Genomic DNA, 17,878 nt, shown 5'->3' with positions numbered 1-17,878 from the left:
TCATGGGTCACTCTGTTCACAATGTTGACATCAGCAAACCGCTCATCCACACAACGCCATACACGTGGTCTGCGGTTGTGAGGCTGGTTGGGCGTACTGCCAAATTCTTTAAAACGAGGGTTGGAGGCGGCTTATGGTAGAGAAATTAACATTCAATTCTCTGGCAACAGTTCTGGTGGACATTCCTGCAGTCAGCATGCCAATTGCATTCTCCCTCAAAACTTGAGACGTGGGACAAAACTGCACATTTTAGAGTGGCCTTTTATTGTCCCCAGCACGAGGTGCACCTGTCTAATGATAATGCAGTTTAATCAGCTTCTTGATATGCCACACCTGTCAGGTGGATGGATTATCTTGGCAAAGGAGAAATGCTCATTAACAGGAATGTAAACAAATTTGTGCACAACATTTGAGAGAAATACGCTTTTTGTGCGTATGGAAAATTTCTGGGTACTTTTATTTCAGCTCATAAAACATGAGACACTTAACATGTTGCGTTTTTATTTATGTTCAGTGTATTTATTTACACACACACACAGTATATTGAATCTAAACTGGAGATTCTTCAAAGCTTATGAAAATCTATATTACAACAGTCTACTACTGAAAAGTATACAGCCTTTAGCATAGCCTACTGTAGGCAGGTAGGAATACCATCCAATATTTTCTATTTATTACAACTCGTAAAAAAAATATATATATATTGGCCTACCAGTGGAATGAGTTTTGAGAAAGTTTATATGAAAGAAGTGAGACCACCTGAAGAGACGAAGGCTCTAGAGTTATCAGACAGTTCTGGAAGGGGGAGCACAGGTGGTATAAGTGGCCGGCGCAGCCACCGCTGCTAATCAAGCAAGCTCTGCGAGAAGACTCATTCAGCAACGTGCGTTACTTCAAGAGTTCCAATGACAGATAACAAGAGGTAAGCAAGCGGCTTTATTGATTGAGAATTACCAGGTATAGGCTAACGTGTGCATGGTCTCTCCCCTGCCTCGTGTTTGTGTTATGCCTCAATGTAGACACTGAATGTCCCCATGGGTTTTACTATGTCTATTGCGGGACTGGACACGCTATGGCAATCAAATGTGCACTGAGGAGTTACTGAGGGAAGAGAATAGGAACATAGGCCTACATTCAGATGTGGTCAAGGCCATGATGGTTTTATGTGTCTCATAACTCTATTGTCACAGTCAATATGATGTTCAATTTATAGGTAGTATTTCCTCTACTAAAGGAATTTGTCATTCTATTCTGTGCAGGCTTTAAAAACATTATTATCTGGATCTGGGTCCAACAACACAACATATCTAACACAATCTTTTTTTTATACTGATAATTCAAGCCTTTATTATAATAATATTGCAATGTGTGTTTCATGTGGCATGTTCTCGAACCCCCCCACCCTGCCCTCTCCCTCAACCCTCTCCATATATGGCAGGCCAAATACTCCAATCTAAAAATAATGGACATGTGCTTCACATTGGTCAGTAGTGGTCCTTATGATTGGGTAGCACACCAACGAAAAAATAGCTGCAAGACAGGTCATGATTTGGCCCGGTTTGATGTGAGTTGGGGTCTGATCCCTGGCTAATACATTTGCCTTTCATGTATCAACATAAATATTTGTGTGATTCCTTTTTAACCCCTCCATGACCAACCCAACCGGCCACCCACACACTCACCTTATTATAGAAATCCCCTCATTGAGTATAGGGTGTTGTGTTTCTATAGCATGCATTTCTGTGGTTCTCATTGTAAAAACATTTTTTACACACATTTTACAAGCTATCTTGCCTTTGAAGTTAGTTAGACATGAAGGCCTACTTTTTACTGTCAAGTTTGAATTCAAAAAAGCTTTATTGGCAATGGCATTGCAGAATGTGGTACAACATCATTATAGAAGAGAATTATGTTTTTAAATAAAAAATTATTATTGTCTCCATCGACCACTTTTTAGTGCCCCAGCACCAGGGGGTAAGGCCAAAGCCATGGCCTTCAAGTCTCAGAAAGAGATGTTTCAGAAGATGGAAGAATCGTTCAAATTCTGCGCCAGTTGCAGAAAGCAGCCTGGTCAGGTTTCAGATGCACTAACGCTCAAACGCTGTGTGAGGTAATTATGAGAAAGACAGAATGAAAAATGTACTTGAACATGAAACTTGCACTCCATTATGTATTGTACCGGTTACATGATCCAAAATCTATCTGGTTGGAAGTAGGTGCACTGTCCTCACAGGTTCTTTCCTTCCCCTTCCATCCTCTCCCTCCTCCTCCTCCTGACTATCACAGGTGTCTGAATGTCTACTACTGCAGTAAAGAGTGTCAGAAGGCTGATTGGCCTCAGCACAAGAAGGTCTGCTCGGAGTTGCGTCTCGTAGCCATTGACCGACTGGTGGAATGGCTCGTGTTCAAAGGTAAGAGAAGGCAGATAAAAGAGGAATGAGCCATGACATTGGGCCAGTTGCTAAATGATTGTCGTGGTTTAGATTAACAATGTGCGCTGCGGGTCCTGACCTCGACACTAGGAAGAGCCATCGTCCTCTGGTATTTGTCATGATGACAGCACCACCTATCTGAGATCATTTTGAAAAATGAATTAAAAAGATGTTCCACAGGGTTTGATTCTAGGACCATTTCCTTTTAGTATTTCTTATGACAGGTATTCTCTGAACAGTGTATTCAAATAAATAAAAAGAGACAACACCAGGAGGATAGCACCAACTTCAGGATAGCCCAGACTGATTTTTCATACTCCCCCCTTCCTCTTATCCAAACAGGAGACCTCCCATTCTCTACAGGGAAGTGGACCCGGCCTCAAGGGGAGGTGAAGGGCTGGGATGACTGGCTTGCCATGCAAGGGGACCTCACCCCCCGTCTGGACGCCATCTTGTCGGGCACTGATATGACAGACCTTTGGATCAACGCCGGCAGGCCCAAGCCAGAGGACGATGACCTGAGAAAGTCGATTTGGCGGGTATCGAGCGAGTTCTTCTCCCGACCGATGACTATTGCCCTAGGGTTTAGACTGTTTGGCTTAAACCCGTATTCCAAACCCCTCACCATCCACTTGATAGGGGTTTCTGACAATGAGACCCTGGGAGCCCGACTGACAGACTTTGATGAACTGGACCGAATGTTTCCTGGACACAAGGGTCTGGAGGTGGTGATGGTGGGGCCAGAGGTGGTGGATGGGCCAATCATGAGGCCCCCACTGACTAACTTTGGCCCCAAGACGAAGACCTATATCAGTGCCTACAAGGGCCTCTACCACCAGTTCTTTGAGGAGCTTGTGGAGACAGAGAAAGCAGCTAAGCCAGATCTGGTGGTTGGATTTCACCCAGGTGAGAAGCTCTGCCATTGTGCAATTTCCAGCTTTTCAAGGAAATAGAATTGACAAAGTTTGTGTTTCCTAAGACTCTAGTTATTTCATGATAAAACAAATGGGAAAGAAACAGATTAGGACGTTGCCTGGTTATAAACTTGTTGGTTTTGAGGTTGAAGCTTTGCTGGTTGAGTTGTTCTTGTCTGAGCTAAGCTCTGTTTGACTTCCTCTGTCTCCTACAGGGTTTGATGCCAGTCAAGGTCTCGATCAGGGCTGGCTACCAACACTGCTGCTCCTCAGGGACTACGAGATCCCCTCCCTATTTACTGCACTAGAGTAAGCCCCACATAACCCTGATCTTAATACCCTCCATAGCATAACAGAATCCTCCATATTTACCAAATCAAATCACATTTTATTCGTCACATGCTTTGTAAACAACAGGTGTAACAGTGAAATACTTCCTTACGGGCCCTTCCCAACAATGCAGAGAAAGAATACAGAGAAATAACATTAAAGTAAAACACGTAATAATAAAAGTAATAATAAATACACAATGAGTAACTTGGCTATATACAAGGGGTACCAGTACCGAGTCGATGTGCAGGGGGACAAGATAATCGACGTAGATATGCACATTTAACTAGGAATAAAGTGACTAGGTAATAAACAGTAGCAGCAGCGTATGTGATGAGTCAAAAAAGTTGTGCAAAGAGAGTCTAATGCAAATAGTCCGGTAGCTATTTGGTTAATTATTTAACTATCTGCATTGACTCTTTTTGCACTAACTTTTTTGACTCATCACATACGCTGCACCAAGTGTGGAATCAACAGGACCCAGAACAGCTTCTTCCCCCAAGGCATAAGACTGCTAAATAGTTAGTTAAATAGTTAACCAAATAGCTACCGGACGAATTATTTAGCAGTCTTATGCCTTGGGGGTAGAAGCTGTTCTGGGTCCTGTTGATTCCACACTTGATACATCGATACTGCTAGCTGTGCGGTAGCAGAGAGAACAATCTATGACTTGGGTGGCTGGAGTTCACTGTTGTCTACTACAAAGAATTGAGTGTGTAATTGTTGATCCTGCCTGATCCCCACAGGAAGACAGAGATGACCTACTCCTTGCAGATCCTCTCAGAGTTGGAGATGGATTTAAAAGGCAGTGGAGTCAACCCCTTTGCCTCCCAGAAACCAGAGCAGGTCCAGGGCAATCCTAACAAACCACCTGTATATTGCAACTCCCATTACTTCTGCTTCCAGGGCCTACTGGAAACAATGGAGTTTGAAGAACCAGAGGACGATTGAGAATTGAATTGAAGTCGAACACTAACGGGACATTGTTATTCAAGAGACAAAGAAGATTTTAGGTGTAGGGAGAAGACACGGATATCATTTTTTATCGACTCCAAGTGAGAAAAAGAGGTGCAATACCTCATTGAAAAACAATAACAGTAGTTCAGTCAAGAGCGGAGGTACGTTAAAACATTTGCATCGACTATCGAATTGCTCATCCATGGTAAGTGGAATTATGAACGTTTATCTCTCACAATTTGAATTTACTCATACAAAACCTTTGTCTTGTTGGCAGGCAATAGATTGTTTGCATAGATTTTGGACAGTAGCATTTGCACTCATTTTCTATGCGAGCCATGTGTTTCTGAGCCAATGTGCAATGAAGTGACAGTTATGTACATCTACATACTATGTTATCTATGAAATGAGTTTGCATGTTGCTACACTTACTGTGGTTCAACAAACTGCTTACAGGAGATATCAGAGGTTGCTTTTCTAATCGCAGTCACAGTGATCATAAAAAAAAGAAGAGAATCAAAAAGCAGAACCAACACGCAATAATTAGTGAAGCCAAGTTGCTGGTATACTGGAACATGTTTAACTACAAAAGCGGACAGCAGCACACAGGTTTTCGATTTGCTTAGTTCATTATTGATTTTAAATACTATCAGCTGTTAGACTGCTGAAATAATTACGCAAATCTACATGTGTGTGTGGTCCTACATCTATAATCTTTAATCCATAAACACCTCAATGACATCAAGTGTACCTTTGTGGATTTTACATTTGAAGACATAAAAAAGCCAAGGCCATATATATTCTTGCATTATGTTGATTTATTTGAAGGTATTTGTAAGTAGTGTTAAATAAAATGTATACACATGCTCTTTTTGAACATTTCTGTTCTGAAGTTTGTTGTTCTTGAAATATACTTTTTGTGAAGAAGTAGTATTGCCTTTTACCATTAAAGTGATGTTTTTTTTAAACAAAACATGCTCATCACTATTGTGTTGGTTCTTGGTTTCACATCCTGATATGGAGGGCCATATTGTTCTTATATTGATCGCGTTGGTGTCACTCATTTAAAATGAACACAAAAGGTGTCAAATCAAGATCAGCTATTAAAAACCAAAAACGTAAAAACTGTTAAGCAAATAAAATGTTTCCTCTGTTAGTGTTAACTTAGTAAGACTTCAGATATTAGGATTCAACTCGAGCCAAAACACTTAAAACCAAGTCCACAATGTAGATGTTGAGATTGGCAATGGTCCCCACAGTAACCATGGCGACAATAGTCACAGTTAGGCAGATTATAGTTAGGCTAGTGCCTGTAACCGAAGACGGGCCAGAGGATGACGGCAGACAGGTACAACACCACAGCCACTATGTTAAACACCAACTCCAACAGATCCATCCCAATACAGGAGATGAAGCATTCAAGTAGCTTGATCAGATGGATGAGCACAGTGCCAGGGAGGCAAACTACATAGACCATCACGCACTACACCATGGCAGGCGGGCGGAAGACCCACCGCACACCCAGGAAGTAGTTGGTGGCGTTGGCCAGGATGATGCAAGCGAAGATGGCCTCTTTGAAGCGGAGGACCCCCCTGAGAATGGACAGATGGATCTCCAGACACTTAATTTTCCTGAGAAGATGATGCAGAAGATACTGCTGATGCAAGACAGGCAAGCAAATTTGATAGTGAAGAAGACTGTGGCGGCTGCGACCATGAGCGTGCACCAGTGGCGGTCGGTGCCGTTTTAAGATTGGGGAGGACAACTTTTTTTTAATGAGCATGGCCTTATTTCTATTGCAACATATTGGATGACTGTGATTCATATTCGATTCACCCAGCTCAATGTGTCATCGATAGATTTAGTCTACTACATGATACAAACATGTTCCCAATAACCATCATGAGGGTGCTACAACCTAACCTATGAATGAAAGTTTATGTATGTGGACAGGTCGAGAGAAAATTTGTAGTAATCAAGGACATAGACAGTTACACATTCAATACCGCCTTGCGCACTCTTGCCAGCTTCTAGCTGATCTAGGGCATAATCATTAGTCCAAACAGTTGCAAACAAGTTTCTATTGGACAAATTCAGTTACGTTTATCCCTGTTTCATTCCATTTGGTTCCGTTTAAGAAACGTTTTTCAACAGAATCGGCGTAATAAACACCCCTGATAACCCGCACGCGCACACAGTTCACTTTCATAGCAGCCACATAGCAGCCTCTGCGTCTCAGAGTAGGTGAACGGATGAAACCACGGCGTTTAGAACCAAAAAACTCACATTTGGACTCATCAGAACAAAGGACAGATTTCCACCGGTCTAAAGTCCATTGCTCGTGTTTATTGGTCCAAGCAAGTCTCTTATTCTTATTGGTGTCCTTTAGTAGTGTTTTTTTTTGCAGCAATTTGACCATGAAGGCCTGATTCACGCAGTCTCATCTGAACAGTTGATGTTGAGATGTGTCTGTTTCTTGAACTCTGTGAAGCATTTATTTGGGCTGTAATCTGAGGTGCAGTTAACTCTAATGAACTTACTCTCTGCAGCAGAGGTAACTCTGGGTCTTCCTTTTCTGTGGCGGTCCTCATGAGAGCCAGTTTCATCATAGCACTTTATGGTTTTTGCGACTGCACTTGAAGAAACTTTCCAAGTTCTTGACATTTTCTGCATTGACTGACCTTCATGTCTTAAAGTAATAATGGACTGTCGTTTCTCTTTGCTTATTTCAGCTGTTCTTGCCATAATATACGGCTATCTTCTGTATACCTCCCCTACCTTGTCACAACACAACTGATTGGCTCAAACGCATTATAAGGAAAGAAATTCCACAAATGAACTTTTAAACAATGCACATCAGTTAATTGAAATGCATTCCAGGTGAGAATAACTCATGAAGCTGGTTGAGAGAATGCCAAGAGTGTGCAAAGCTGTCATCAAGGTAAAGGGTGACTACTTTGAAGAATCTCAAATATAAAATATATTTTGATTTGTTTAACACTTTTTTGGTTACTACATGATTCCATATGTGTTATTTCATCGTTTTGATGTCTTTACTAATATCCTACAATATAGAAAATAGTCAAATTAAAGAAAAACCCTGGAATGAGTAAGTGTGTCCAAACTTTGACTGATACTGTATCAAAAGTAAAGTACATTTAAAATTGCTTATATTAAGAAAATCCGACGGCCCAATTTTCTTGTTTTTATTTATGTTTGTTGAGTCCACCATATCAGAGGCTGTGGGATGACCAGGTATGTTCTCTTGATAAGTTTGTGAATTGGACCATTTTCCTGTCCTGCTAAGCATTCCAAATGTAACGAGTACTTTTGGGTGTCAGGGAAAATGTATTGAGTAAAAAGTACATTATTTTCTTTAGGAATGTAGTGAACTAAAAGTTGTCAAAAATATAAATAGTAAAGTACAGCTACCCAAAAACACTACTTAAGTAGTACTTTCAAGTATCTTTACTTAAGTACTTTACACCACTGCCCTGCTGAAAGGTCAAATGAGTGGAATGGTGGCAGCATGTGCTACTACCAACACCACAGAGCCTCTGAGCTTGAGTGCAGCAGTGCAGAAACTTGCTGCACAACAAGAAAGTATGATGACCCTGAAACGTTCTTCAAAACATACCTTCAAAGCCAGGGCACACTGCTTCACAACACTGGATGAGTGAGTTTCACTGCTACGAATGGATTACAGATACCTTTTCATGGCTGCGTGGAAGCTGATGTGGAAGTGATGGGGAAGCACATTTTCACCGTAAAAATGCACCTGTGTAATAAAGTATTCCATGTATCATCGCATTTGCAGACATGTAAGGTAGCCTACTATTTCTAATGGTATGAGTAGATTGGATAGTCTTAATTATGGCTAAATAACAGCAGAAGACATTAAAAACCCTGTGTTGTTGGGTGTTGGACATATGAGTCTTTTTTCATTGTCTTGTCTTTACAGCAATAGTTTGGAAAGCAAATGGCTATGTTGTCCGGTGATTGTATTTTAAATATTGCCTGGCTGGGCCTCTACTCTTCATTGACAGTTGCAACTCAACAATCATCTATTTGCCTAAATTGTGGCCCCTCCAACTGTAGGCAATGCAATTTAAAACAATCCACAGCTTACTTTTTTAAAGAAGCTAATTATCCTATGTGGCCAAATCATGCTTTCTGGTGTAGCAGCCTATTTTGAATGATTATATCTATTTCTGTAGGCCTACAGTGGCTTGTGAAAGTATTCACCCCGCTTGGCATTTTTCCTATTTTGTTGCCTTACAACCTGGAATTAAAATAGATTTTTGAGAGGTTTGTACCATTTGATTTACGCAACATGCCTACCACTTTGAAGATGCAAGATATTTTTTATTGTGAGACAAACAAGAAATAAGACAAAAAAACTGAACTTGAGCGTGCATAACTATTTACGGCCCCAAAGTCAATACTTTGTAGAGCCACCTTATGCAGCAATTACAGCTGCAAGTCTCTTGGGTTATGTCTCTATAAGCTTGGCACATCTAGCCACTGGGATTTTTGCCCATTCTTCAAGGCAAAACTGCTCCAGCTCCTTCAAGTTGGACGGGTTGTGCTGTTGTACAGCAATCTTTAAGTCATAACACAGATACTCAATTGGATTGAGGACTGGACTTTGACTAGGCCATTCCAAGATATGTAAATGTTTCCCCTTAAACCACCCAAGTGCTGCTTTAGCAGTATGCTTAGGGTCATTGTCCTGCTGTTTGTCTTCTCTGTTCAATTTATAAGACTTTTGACCCCTAGTGGTCTGAATATTGACTTTGATCTCAGGCCCTTCTTATGAACAAATGTTCCTTTATGAACAAGTGTTATCAATTGAAAAAGTGTTTTTACAGCTTATTAGAGTACACCTAATATGCTCCCCCTGTTGATGATGCTCATTATATATTAAGGTTGAACCAAAAGATTACATGGAACAAAAATGAAATGAAATTCGAAATTATTATGTGAAATTGAATGAAACAATAATGTACGTTGATGCTAATATGATGTACAATATTCCATTATGTTTCTATATGATAACAACAGCGTAATATATTTAATATGCCATATGCTATTTTTTTAACAGTTTCACTAATACATTTTAATTAACTTAATCATTATGACACACCCCTCACTACTGTCATTGGTTGCACTAATTGCACTGTGTGTCTACATAACCTGTTTCAAGTATTCATGACATTACCTTGAGGAAGGCACAGCGATGCCGAATCGTTGGTAAATACCCAATAAATTGCTGGGAGATTATACATGAAGTGTGCGACTTTCTTTATTTTGATAGTTTATAGTTTATTCGCCATTAGTCAGCACCTCCACACAAACTATTATTCTGGGTGTTCGCCAGCTCATGTTTTTTTACAGACTTACACTGCACCAGAACATCCTGTATCGAATTGTATGCGATCCTCGTGATGGTGAATTCTGGCAGCTGTTCTTCACCAGGAGACATACAGTGCAAAACATGACCATGCTTGGCATTTCGGTTGGAAGTGTACGTTAGATTCCATATGCCGGTGCTACTATTGACTTACAATGACGAAAGACTTGCAACGTTGGACAGAGGAATGCAGAAGAAGTGCTCTATCAAGAGATGTGTTACCACACACTAAAACTCCATTACAATGCATTAATTTCTCTGCACCTCTGTAGGCTGTTGCAATGGACTACGCACTACTTGGGAAGACAGGTGGCTATGATAATGCTCTAGTTCTTACAGATATGTTCACAAAGTTCCCAGTCATGGTGCCCACATGAAACCAAACTGCAACGACTACTGCCAATGCCATTGTGAAACATTGGATTCAATATTTTGGATGTTGTGCAAGGCTGCATTCGAACCAAGGGAGAAATTTAAAGTCAAATGTGATTTCAGATTTCTGAAAAGTCTATGGTTTAGCGAAGAGCGTGACAACCGCATACCACCCTCAGGGGAATGTGAATTGTGAGCAATTCAATCACACATTCCATGACATGCTGAGAGCTCTGCCACCAGAGAAGAAGAGACATTGGACCTAATACCTACCGAAACTGATTATAGCCTACAATAGCCATCGTCACTCCGCAACTGGTTACCCCCTTTCTACTTAATGTATCTGAGGGATGCAAGACTCCCCATTGTCTTAGAGGAATGACCTAATGATCTGGATGTTTCATCAATGGATGAATGGGTACAGACACACCATGAATGCCTGAAAACTGTCTGTGAAGTGGCACAGAAGAGTGCAAGTGACGTAGCAGATAGCCGCAAGAGGACTTACAATAGGTCTTCCAGGGAGGTGCTGAACCTTCCAGGGAACAGAGTTCTCTATCGAAATTACAAGCCAAGAGGCTGGAACAAAATCCAGGACTTATGGGAATCATATCCCTATATTGTTCTATAGCAAACACACTGAGATGTACTCATCTTAGACTGGCACTGCTTAGGGCAGCCCTTCTCTCCTAAACTGCATAGGGCATCCATTTTTTTACATTTATAATTCTGCTGAAAGCTGTCTGTGAATCACAGTTGTGGCTAGATGGTTACAGCTAGGACGAAAGGGACGTTTTGGGGAAAATGTTTGACTTTTAACTAACCTTAAACCTAACCATTGTCCTAACCTTAACCTGCTTCTCTTAACCTGTTATGTTGATTATCCTAACTTGTTCCAAAAATCAATTAGGTTCGTCACTGTATAACATCTAGTCCTCACCATGAATCAGCAGACTTGATTCAAATTCTAAAAAGTTTGATTCTACGGGCAGTCAGGCCACTGGAACTGCACAAAAGTTGCCCTCACACAAACAATGTTTTTACATTTCCAATTTCCAATTAAGTTGGAATTGGCCCGGGGGGCCACTACTGCAATTCACACATTGTGTCACAGTATCCACAGAAAATGGTGCCCCTCCTCGGCCGGGCGGCGCTCGGCGGTCGTCGTCGCCGAGTCGATGTGGGGGACAGGGAGTTGTTAGCCGTGGTCAAGGCTTTGACAGTGTGGAGACATTGGCTTGAGGGGGCACGTCACCCTTTTCTCATCTGGACCGACCACTGTAACCTGGAGTACATCCGGGCAGCGAGGAGACTGAATCCTTGTCAAGCCAGGTGGGCTATGTTCTTTACTAGGTTCCAGTTTACCCTTTCATACATTCCGGGTTCTCGGAACCGGAAGGCCGACGCACTGTCGCGTCTCTATGACACCGAGGAGAGGACCATCGATCCCACTCCCATACTCCCTGCGTCCTGTCTAGTGGCGCCGGTGGTATGGGAGGTGGATGCGGACATCGAGCGGGCGGTTCAGTCAGAACCCACTCCGCCTCAATGTCCCGCGGGTCTGAAGTTCGTTCCGCTTGGTGTTCGCGATCGCCTGATCCAATGGGCCCACACTTTACCCTCCTCAAGTCATCCTGGGGTGGAACGGACAGTGCGAGGCCTGAAAGGGAAGTACTGGTGGCCCACCTTGGCTGAGGATGTAAGAGACACTATGTCTCTTCCTGTTCGGTGTGCGCCCAGTGCAAGGCTCCTAGGCACCTGCCTCGAGGGAAACTACAGCCCCTCCCCGTTCCACAGCGACCTTGGTCTCACCTCTCGGTGGATTTCCTCATGGATCTCCCGCCATCTCAGGGGAACACGACGATCCTGGTTGTTGTGGATCGGTTATCGAAGTCCTGCCATCTGCTCCCGTTGCCCTGTCTTCCTACGGCCCTACAGACCGCGGAGGCCCTATTCACCCATGTCTTCCGGCACTACGGGGTGCCCGAGGACATCGTATCTGATCGGGGTCCCCAGTTCACTTCCAGAGTGTGGAGGTCGTTTATGGAGAGGCTGGGGGTCTCGGTCAACCTGACCTCGGGTTTCCACCCCGAAAGTAATGGGCAGGTAGAATGCATCAACCAGGATGTGGGCAGGTTTCTGCGGTCGTATTGCCAGGACCAGCCAGGGGAGTGGGTGAGGTTCGTGCCATGGGCCGAGATGGCCCAGAACTCTCAACGCCACTCCTCTACTAACCTGTCACCTTTTCAAGTTGTATTAGGTTATCAGCCAGTCCTGGTGCCCTGGCAGCAGAGCCAGACGGAGGCTCCTGCGGTGGAAGAATGGGTACAGCGCTCTCAGGAGACCTGGAGTGCTGTCCAGGAGTGCCTGAAGCGGGCTATCAGGCGACAGAAGGAGAGCGCTGACCGCCGCCGCAGTGAGGCCCCCGTGTATAATCCGGGGGACAGAGTCTGGCTCTCGACCCGGAACCTGCCCCTCAGACTGCCCTGCCGGAAGCTGGGTCCGTGATTTGTGGGGCCATTCAAAGTCCTGAGGAGAATAAACGAGGTGTGTTATAGGTTACAACTCCCTTCATATTACCATATTAACCCCTCGTTTCATGTGTCTCTCCTCAGGCCGTTGGTAGCTGGTCCACTGCAGGACGCTGAGGTGCGGGAGGTCCCTCCGCGGCCCCGGCGTACACAGTCCGGGCCTTCCTGGACTCCCGACGTCGGGTAGGGGGCCTGCAGTACCTCGTGGACTGGGAGGGGTACGGCCCGGACTCTGCTCCTTCCTCCTGCCCTACATATCCGTGGCACTTCAAAATTGTATCACACACTTTTGTTTTAATTAAGATGTTTAATTTTATTTTTCCATAAACAAGGAATAACATAACACACGCCACTACACATAACAAAAGAAAAAGGTTACAAGCCCTAGCCTACAGACAAAGAACATGAAAAAACATGAGAATCACATCACACAATGATACAGATATAATAACAAAAATAATAAAGGGGGGGGGGGGTTGTGAACAGATCAAAGGACAGCAGGTATCAAGGGTGACTGGAGGGGTTGATAAAGTGTCAAGGTATGCCACCCATCTTAATAGGAACTTTCAATGTGGTGGATTCGTCTATAAGAGACTCATTAACTCGCCCAGACATTTAATTGGATGATGGATTAAGTAAGTGTTCTTCTGAATTCTATTTAACCCATGTTTTAGGGGTGGCCGCCCACAGGAAGTCATGCAGTCTGGAGTCATGGTGGAGCCCTTTGTTGGCTGAGCGAGAGAACGCATCCGTTTGGTGAGATCAGAGGTCTTTGAGTTGAAGCAACTGTACCAAAAAGGGAGCAACTGGGCACCTGCACCACTTCCAGTGCCCGTTTCTGTTAGGTTTGTTTCTATCTGGTATTTGTATGTCATTTTGAACTTTTAATCTATTTGCATTGGCTAAACAAAAACTATGGAACAGAACATTGTGTGGTGTAACCATCAAAAAGCCATGACCTATTAAATGTTATTTGTTGAAACTGTTGCCTGCCTCTACTTCACTCTTCCTGATCAACCCAGATCCAAACTAACATTTTCCACCTCGTGACAGTTATACATGGGCATATTTTTCACCTATGCATATCTTGATGAAGAATTCATGCGAGATCTGTACAGGATTAGGCAGACAGACCGAAGAGAGATCAGTTACCACCAGAGGTCAGCTATGGGCGTTTGAAGCCTAATATCCAGAGCAGGGTAAGAACCAGGGGAAGATCTTGATTGCATACTCCTCGCGTCCTCTCTCCTCGTCCTAGGCAAGAGGACGCGAGGAGTATGCAATTGAGATTCTCCCCAGGTCAACTATAAAGAGGATGAAGAGTTTCATTGACAAGGATGTACTGTACATCTGGGCTTTCAAATAAAGCTCCATAGGTTATATTATGTTATGAAAAAGAACAGCAATTAACACAGGGAATAAATAAAATCCACAACATAAAAGATTGACATACGCTACAACCACCAGATTGTCCCATGTGCAGTTATGGCAGATGAAAGTCATTCTGAAAGCTGAAGACAGGCCACAGGGTCGCAGTGGAGGTGTACAGAAGCACGGCCAGGATGTCAAAGCCACCCAGGTACACCTTTAGAAGCTGGAAGATATGTATTACAGGAAAAGAGGTTGAGGTCGATGATTACTGGAAACAGACCATACAGACAATATGTTATAAAAGAAAATGTAGACCTACCTCTTAACTTAGCAAGATGTTAGGATTTCAGTCGAGCCAAGATGGTGAAAACCAAGTCCACGACGTAGAGGATGAGATTGGCAATGGTCCCCACAGTTACCACATCCAGGTTGTCATGGCGACAGTTGTGACAGTTTGGTGGATTGTACTCACGGTAGTGCTTGTAACCGAAAACAGGCCAGAGGATGACGGCAGACAGGTACAACACCACAGCCACTATGTTAAACACCAACTCCAAAAGTTCCATCCCAATACAGGAGATGAGGCATTCAAGTAGACTGCACAGATGGATGGGTATGACGAGAACGGTCACAGGGAGACAGACTACATAGACTACAATGCACCACAACATGGCGGGTGGGCGGAATTCGCCTTCCACACCCAGGAAGTAGTTGGTGGCGCCGGCGAGGATGATGCAAGCCAGGACGGCCTCTGTGAATCTCAGAATACCCCTCAGGTTTGATAGATAGCCCTTTGGACATTTCATTTTTCTCTTGACGCTGTCCACCAGGAAGACCACGGTAGCGGCCAATGAGAAGATGATGCAGAAGACACTGCTGATACATGACAGGCAGCCAAAGACGATGGCGAAAATGAGCGTGGCGGCGGCGACCATGAGCGTGCACAGCATGGTCAGACCGCAAACAAGGTCGTCCCAGTTGGGCAGGAGGACGTGTATTAGCATGATCTCAGACACCAGTAGAACCACAGCCACAATGACACAGAAGACCCAGATGAACTCGCAGTAGATGCCATATGGGTTCACCATCCTACCCCTGAACATAGGGATGACCAAGGCTAACGTACACAGTATGATCTCCAGCAGCCGCAAGATGTTGGGCAGACTCTTGAAGTGTTTACACATCTCCAGCTCCTGAATACGGTAAACTTCAATTCCAAAATTCTATTCCACCTGTGTGGCTTTTTTTTGGGGATAACCAAGATTTTACAAGCTCAACTTTTACTGTTGACTCTCGAGTGACAACACTTCCCTTGATTTACGCTGAGTTATTCCACCTTCATAACTGTTTCACAATCTCGGATGGAGGCAACCCTTATAGTATTACAGACAGAAGTGGGCAGGCTATCTGCTGTTAATGGTTAACGTACGTTTGACACTAATATCGTTATTCAAATCCCTGGAGAAGTAGATATACAGTACACTATGGAGAAGCTGTTCTGCACTATTACTGTTATAGACCAATGAGAATGCGGTCACACTTTATTTAGATAGTCCGAATAGTCAATCTGTAGTTACACTACAGATGGTCATATTATCAACAAACTATCTGTTGATAAGCAACTGCTTGCTAAGGTTATGGTTAGGTTTAGAACAAGGGTTAGGGGAAGGGTTGAGGTTAGGATAAGGGCTAGGGCTAGGTTTAGTAGATAGTCTGTCGTCAATCTAAATAAAGTGTTCCCTGAGAATGTAAGTGGTAAAAGGACAGTAGGCCAGTGCTGCAACTCACACACAAGAATTTAACGTAATGAAAAGAAATGTGGTTGTGGTCCTTCAAAATCCTTTATCATATACAGCAGTTGTGAATGTTGGCCATGTAATGCTGTTACACAGGCTACTTTTATGTAAATGTAGCCTTGTTGCCATGGAAATATCCATGTGTGATTGACATTGTAACTATACCCTTTACGTTCTATATGGATAATTTCATCATTAACGTGTAACATCATGACAAATTCCTCAGAGGTCACTGCAGGGTTTATATTTGTTCTACTGAAACTATTATTTTTTTTATTTTTTTTAAATCAAAAAAGATGAGGGGAAACAAGCAGCTTTTGTTAAATGACTATTCAATGCAACAACAAATAATTCATGAAACGCTATGGATTATATAGTACAGTAAAACAGATACAGACAGAGATCAATTACCGCTATGAGCGTTTGAAGCCACATATCCCAAGCAGGGTAAACACCAAGTCCATTATAAAGAGGATCAGATTGACGTATGTCATGAATGCCACCATGAACTGAATGGCCCAGATACAGTAGCTTCCAGGACAGTCACTGGGACGAGGGTTGCCTTTGAATGTATAGATGGGCCAGATGATGGCAGCAAAGGTATAGAGAACCACAGAGATGACCAGAAATATAAACACAAACCTGTCTATATTAAATGGCAAACACTTCTTAATTTTTGTGAAGATGTTGGTGATGATGATAATAGGGATGATGGGGAAGGGAATGACATAGGCCACAATGCACAATATCAGTGCCGGTTTCCCGTCATAACCCGTGAGGGAGATAAAAATTATGCAGCTCACGAAAGCCTCCAGAACCTTCCAGAATCCAGGCAGGGCGGCCAGGTAGCTCCCCTTCTTCTTATCCATGAACTTATCTTTCAGGACCTCTAAGATGTAGGCCACGCCACAAAGTAGGGCGAGGAAGGCGATCACAATCGAGTACAAACATTTTCGGCAGATGTAGAAGTTGGCGTACATGACGAAGACGGACGCGGTCATGAGAGCGGAGGACATTGCCATTCCTGTGGTGAAGTCGTCCCAGTCCAGACAAAACTTGAGGAGGAGGTGGAGCATGAACATCTCAATGACGGTGATGATGAGGGTCATGATGGAGCAGAAGGCCCAGGTGAACATGGCATAGTTCCAGTAGGTGTGTTGAGTCTCGCCCTGAACAGCGGCCAGGATGAAGGTCAAGATGCCCAGCACTATCTGAGTCATGTGCAGGGCCCCTCGTCCATTTATTAGAGAGGAAGGAGTGAATACGGCTTCGGACAGGGCCTTTTTTATTTTGTCCATTGTCTCCGAGTGTGTGATGATGCCTCTTCTCCTCTATCAGGCTTTCTAGACAGCTGTAATGGTAGAGGAGAGAGTGAGCTTCGTCTGAGCTATCCTCTTATCTGTTACCTAGTAGATAGCCAGTCACAATGTGCTTTGCATGATATTCATGAAATACGGTGTGCAGTATCTACACCGGACAGTATACTTCAGTGAGTTTTAAGAGGAAGTGTTTCTCAAGTTTTTGAAAGAGAGACTGGCTAAAAGTTTTCAATTCAAGCATGGAAAACATCTGTGACAAATGCACACTCCCTCAAGTTTCCAAAGACAAAATGAAGCAAGGTTTATTTCAATATTCAAAAAAGGAGGGAGAGCTGCTTTGATATCAAGAATGAAAATATGGAGAGGTGTTCATCGGAGAACGGGGTATAACTTATAGCAACCAAATTAAGTTGCAGCTGTGTAAAAACACTGTACTTCAAAAA

At 43.3% G+C, this 17,878-nt stretch overlaps 3 protein-coding genes across 3 annotated transcripts; 1 reads left to right on the top strand and 2 right to left on the bottom strand.

Moving 5' to 3' along the window:
- The first annotated feature begins 784 nt into the window (after positions 1 to 784).
- On the top strand, positions 785 to 5,606 carry LOC115159923 (putative protein MSS51 homolog, mitochondrial). The gene is made up of 6 exons (XM_029710066.1): positions 785 to 922; positions 1,958 to 2,110; positions 2,287 to 2,411; positions 2,775 to 3,338; positions 3,562 to 3,655; positions 4,423 to 5,606. Exons 1-6 carry the CDS (start codon positions 906 to 908, stop codon positions 4,625 to 4,627), a joined length of 1,158 nt encoding a protein of 385 aa, XP_029565926.1. The 5' UTR covers positions 785 to 905; the 3' UTR covers positions 4,628 to 5,606.
- A 7,630-nt stretch (positions 5,607 to 13,236) lies between these two features.
- Positions 13,237 to 16,043, bottom strand: LOC115159916 (myeloid-associated differentiation marker-like protein 2). Its single transcript, XM_029710052.1, has 2 exons — positions 14,640 to 16,043; positions 13,237 to 14,543 (listed from the first exon to the last, which is right to left on the bottom strand). The coding sequence occupies exon 1, from the start codon at positions 15,502 to 15,504 to the stop codon at positions 14,659 to 14,661; it is 846 nt and encodes a 281-aa protein (XP_029565912.1). The 5' UTR covers positions 15,505 to 16,043; the 3' UTR covers positions 13,237 to 14,543; positions 14,640 to 14,658.
- A 313-nt stretch (positions 16,044 to 16,356) lies between these two features.
- LOC115159910 (myeloid-associated differentiation marker-like protein 2) lies at positions 16,357 to 17,522 on the bottom strand. The gene has a single exon (XM_029710040.1). The coding sequence runs from the start codon at positions 17,412 to 17,414 to the stop codon at positions 16,530 to 16,532; it is 885 nt and encodes a 294-aa protein (XP_029565900.1). The 5' UTR covers positions 17,415 to 17,522; the 3' UTR covers positions 16,357 to 16,529.
- Positions 17,523 to 17,878: the final 356 nt, after the last annotated feature.

The sequence above is a fragment of the Salmo trutta genome, chromosome 2 (genome assembly GCF_901001165.1).
Source record: "Salmo trutta chromosome 2, fSalTru1.1, whole genome shotgun sequence".
NCBI lineage: Eukaryota > Metazoa > Chordata > Actinopteri > Salmoniformes > Salmonidae > Salmo > Salmo trutta.
This window is presented reverse-complemented; position numbering and strand designations above follow the sequence as displayed.

Excerpts from the sequence above, each read along its gene's own strand:
- LOC115159923 (XM_029710066.1), top strand. Across the intron at positions 2,111-2,286 it reads ACGCTCAAACGCTGTGTGAG|GTGTCTGAATGTCTACTACT; the intron begins GTAATTATGAGA and ends TGACTATCACAG. Across the intron at positions 2,412-2,774 it reads GGAATGGCTCGTGTTCAAAG|GAGACCTCCCATTCTCTACA; the intron begins GTAAGAGAAGGC and ends TTATCCAAACAG.
- LOC115159916 (XM_029710052.1), bottom strand. The coding sequence starts at position 15,504 with ATGTGTAAACACTTCAAGAGTCTGCCCAACATCTTGCGGCTGCTGGAG.
- LOC115159910 (XM_029710040.1), bottom strand. The coding sequence starts at position 17,414 with ATGGACAAAATAAAAAAGGCCCTGTCCGAAGCCGTATTCACTCCTTCC.